This window comes from Rutidosis leptorrhynchoides, chromosome 8 (genome assembly GCF_046630445.1).
Source record: "Rutidosis leptorrhynchoides isolate AG116_Rl617_1_P2 chromosome 8, CSIRO_AGI_Rlap_v1, whole genome shotgun sequence".
Taxonomy (NCBI): Eukaryota; Viridiplantae; Streptophyta; class Magnoliopsida; order Asterales; family Asteraceae; genus Rutidosis; species Rutidosis leptorrhynchoides.
In genome coordinates, this window is record NC_092340.1 from 21001417 (window position 1) to 21005691 (window position 4275).

Genomic DNA, 4275 nt, shown 5'->3' on the forward strand with positions numbered 1-4275 from the left:
AATTATAATTAATAATCATAATATTTCAAACTATATATATATATATATTATATATAGAAATGATAAGAAGTCATACATTAACTGAATCTAAAGATTTATTAAATGTAGAAATGATTAGAAGTCATATATTAACAGAATCTAAAGATGATCATACAAGTGGACTAACTAATATAATCTATCCCATAAATAAATATATGATAATTACGGAGTAAATATTATAAACAGCATCTCACCTAGTATTATTCCGTGTGAATCATATTCATATTCATATTATATGTGTTAAAAAAAGAACATAAGAAAATAATACCATCAATCGATATGTATTAACCGAAATAAGAGACATTATCGTTGGTAATTGGGCTATAATCTGTAGTGGCAGATGGTGGATTATACATGGACGATGATGATGAAGCGGGAGGAGGTAGCGGTGGTGGCGGCGGCGGTGGTGGTAGAGGAGTTGATGGTGGTGGTGGCGGTGTTGGTGTGACAGCTGACAGAACATTAGTAGAAAATAAAGCTAAATGATGATTTGAAGGAATAACAAAATTCTGATCATGGTGAGTTGTTTGATCAATACTATACTTGTATTTTAAAATTAGAGCTCTAACTTCATTCAATTCAGCTTGTAGAGATTGAACTTGATGTTGTAAAGCTGAAATCGCACCCATGCATCCGTAAACTGGATCTCTTAGCCTTACATTCGCTTCGTAAACAAGACTATTCGCTGCATCGGCTCTTTGATTCTCTGGCACTTCCTAAATTATTATCATCATCATATATCATATATCATATATCATATATCATATATCGCAATTAAAACAAAATTGATAAATCGTGAAAAGATTAGACCTTTACCTTCAAGAAACTATATTCTATCTTCCTAAACTAAAGCAGCACAATGTAAAAGGCCTTTATTGATTTAATTTATCACCATCAAATTAGCTACTTCATCCGTCTCAAATTAATAGTCTATGTTTAACTTTTAAAATATTTTTACCTACTTTGACTTAAAATATTTTTGTTTGTGTTAAGTACGAGTATTATTTTGTTTGTTTGTGTTATACATTATTTAATGAAATTTATATGAATGTATTGAGATTTATACGTGTTTTTATTTATATAAATTTCATTAAATAATATATAATACAAAAAATATATTTTAAGCCAAAGTTGATAATAAAAGACTTGAAAAGTCAAACATAGACTATTAATTTGAGACGTATATAATACTATATAATTAAACTAGCCGGAAACCAATTATTAATTGACACGGATGGTTAAAACAACACTAGGGTACAAATCTGTACCAAATAGTTTCACCAACTTAATTAGAAATTGGTCTCTTTGAACACTAGTACATCGTTAATTAAGAGAGCTCATGAAAACAAACTGTTTTCACTATTTATCATATATACTTTTAAATCACATCCTCCTTATAGACATAGTCTGCAGATCTTCACATAAAAACATTTTTAAAACAAATAACACCTTATTTAGGGTTTATGCGGTGAGTTGGGTTAACAGTCTACACATCTTGATAAGGGATTAGAGTTTTAGAAGTAGAAAATAGAAAATAAAAAAAAGGTACTCCAAGATATCGAAAAAGAGAAGATAGGCATCCAAGATAGGAATGATCCTGATATTTTTACAAAAGACTTTAGATTAAAACTTTACTAACAACACACGTTTTATAGTAGTCAAGAAGATGGTCAAAACGATCACTTGATAACCTTCTTAGACTGTGTACCTTGCGTAAAAATAATCGCATTTCCCCGAGAGCTAAATACGGAAAACCTTATCTTATTTGACGAAAGACAAATGAAATATATATGAAGATACATACCATGAGCAACTTGGAGACATTACTGGCACCAAAAACTTTGTGAACAGAAGCAAACTTTTGAGGTTCATGAGGAGAAAAATATGGTGAAAATGGGCATTCTTGAGCACATCTACGGCGTAAAAGCTTACACGCAGCACACGGTGTGATGGTGTTTAGGGTTCCAGTAATTGGAAGCCCTAACATATGATGTCTCCTACTGCTGCTTCCCAATTGAAATGGTGCATCGATGTCTCTTTTGATCTTCTTTCCTATCTCATCAAATCTTTCCCTACAATTTAACTCATAAATCAGTATAATATAAATCCCAATTAGCCAGCATACAAAATGAATATATAATCATCAAATATCATGAAGTTCTAAAAAGTAAAAAAAAAGGTTGGCCTTTTGTTGGAAATTAAAGCTTCTTGCACCTCTTTAATTACATGAGAACAAGAAACTTCTGCATATATGTATGTTTCACTATTTTAAAGTATAAATCTTTTTTGCATATATTTACATGTATATTACAACCAACAACTTTCAAGAATACCAAGAGAGCTATTGTACAAGAGTTTTACAAAAGTAAAAAAGCTAGGCCTAGCTTGGAAAAAGCTTTTTGCACCCCTTTAACAAGAAACTTATGCATATATGTTGCATTGGTCTTAAAGTTTGAATCTTTTTTTTTTTTTCTTTTTTTTTTTTTTTGCATATATATACGTACATACATGTGAGTTAAAACTAACAACTTTAAAAAAAGTGATATAACAAACATGCATCTTATCAATTAATTAAAACCAACCACTTTAAAGGTTTCCAAAAGTAATAGAAAATTTCAAGATTCATACAAAAGAGCTGATAGAGAGAGAGAAAGAGACCTTTCTCTGGACATTCAGGCATACTATCATCAAATGAATTGAGAGAGAGAGAGAGAGAGAGAGAGAGAGAGAGAGAGAGAGAGAGAGAGAGAGAGAGAGAGAGAGAGAGAGAGAGAGAGAGAGAGAGAGAGAGAGAGAGAGAGAGAGAGAGAGAGAGAGAGAGATTATGAAGAGAAGAAAGGTAGAAAGAAATACTAGTTTTTTGAAAAGAGGGTGGGTTTAAACTTTAAAGGGGGTGCTTAAAAGGCAAGAAAACTTATAAAATGGGAAAATAATACTGTGTCTAGAAACTATTTCATATTATTTATAAATAAATAAAAGCTTATATATATACATATATAAATATAAACACTTGCGCGGTTAATAATGGTGTACGAACGTTTGATCTGATTGTATTATTTAACTCGATCTCTGCAACCGTATCAAGGTTCAGACTGCCTTATCGAGAAGCATATACATCATGAATCTAATTCTTTCATCAATGGCTACCTAAATAAACTGTTTTGTAGTGAGAGAAAACAGACAAACACTACTTATATAAATAAGTGACCATTTACTTTCATCACCGTCAATATATTACTACTTCCGTCCCAATTAAATAGTCCTGTTTTTTCATTTTGGAATATCTAAAATTAATGTATGTCCACTTCCATAAATAGAAAAGAAAGAGCATATTTGATTGGTGGATCTGGAGAGAGAAGATATTTCATTGGTGGATAAATGAAGTTAGTGGGATTTCCTAAAACTGTGTGCTCTTTTGTCTGTGGACTATTAAATTGGGACGAAGGGAGTATATTTATTTTAATATTATATATTAAATATTAATATTATATCAATCAAAAGAGAAGGTAATCATCTCAAAATATTTGTCAGATTTTAAGTGAAATTCACTAAAAACATATTTTGGGGTGGATTAGGTTAAGCGGTCAAAAAACAGTCCCGGGAAAAATAATGACGGGATAAATCCCGTAAATAAGACTCCCCTTCCTCGTATAGTTAAAAACTTAACCGTTTTATATACTTTCATCATTGTCTATGCTACGTGATTTTCTTTATTCATGTTATTCGAAAGGACGAATAATTTTAACAAAAGTGTGCGCCCTATGTGGAATAGTTTGTTACCGTCTTTCAAATTTGGCCTCTTTACTTCAAGATTTGAACTTGCAATTTAGAGCCTCAATGACTACACGTACCTTGGGATCGTTATACCCTCATCACAGTCAATATCACTAAAAGAGCTGGCTTTCTTTAATTTCTCGTTTATTGCTCACGTGTGGATCGGAGCTTAATATATTAAATTATCTATTTTTTAACTTTATAATTTTAAAAGATACAATAAAATAAAATTCTAGCTCGCTTACCTTACTAAATTTCTTGACATTTCCCTTTTCTTTTCTTTTATGGATTGCTTCCTTTGACTGAGAAGAATGAATGAATATGACCTTTATTCTCTCGCGTATAGAATCCGTCTACCTTTTTCCTAATATGTCATTATGAAATTATATACTCGGTATTATATATTATTGATAATTGATAATTTGGTAATATACAATAATTTTGCTACGTGTCTCTTCTGAT

At 30.9% G+C, this 4275-nt stretch overlaps 1 protein-coding gene across 1 annotated transcript; it reads right to left on the reverse strand.

Annotated features, from left to right (window-relative positions):
• Positions 1-201: 201 nt before the first annotated feature.
• On the reverse strand, positions 202-2791 carry LOC139861226 (LOB domain-containing protein 15-like). The gene is made up of 3 exons (XM_071849541.1): positions 2698-2791; positions 1844-2111; positions 202-755 (listed from the first exon to the last, which is right to left on the reverse strand). The coding sequence occupies exons 1-3, from the start codon at positions 2709-2711 to the stop codon at positions 324-326; spliced, it is 714 nt and encodes a 237-aa protein (XP_071705642.1). The 5' UTR covers positions 2712-2791; the 3' UTR covers positions 202-323.
• Between the last annotated feature and the right edge of the window lie 1484 nt (positions 2792-4275).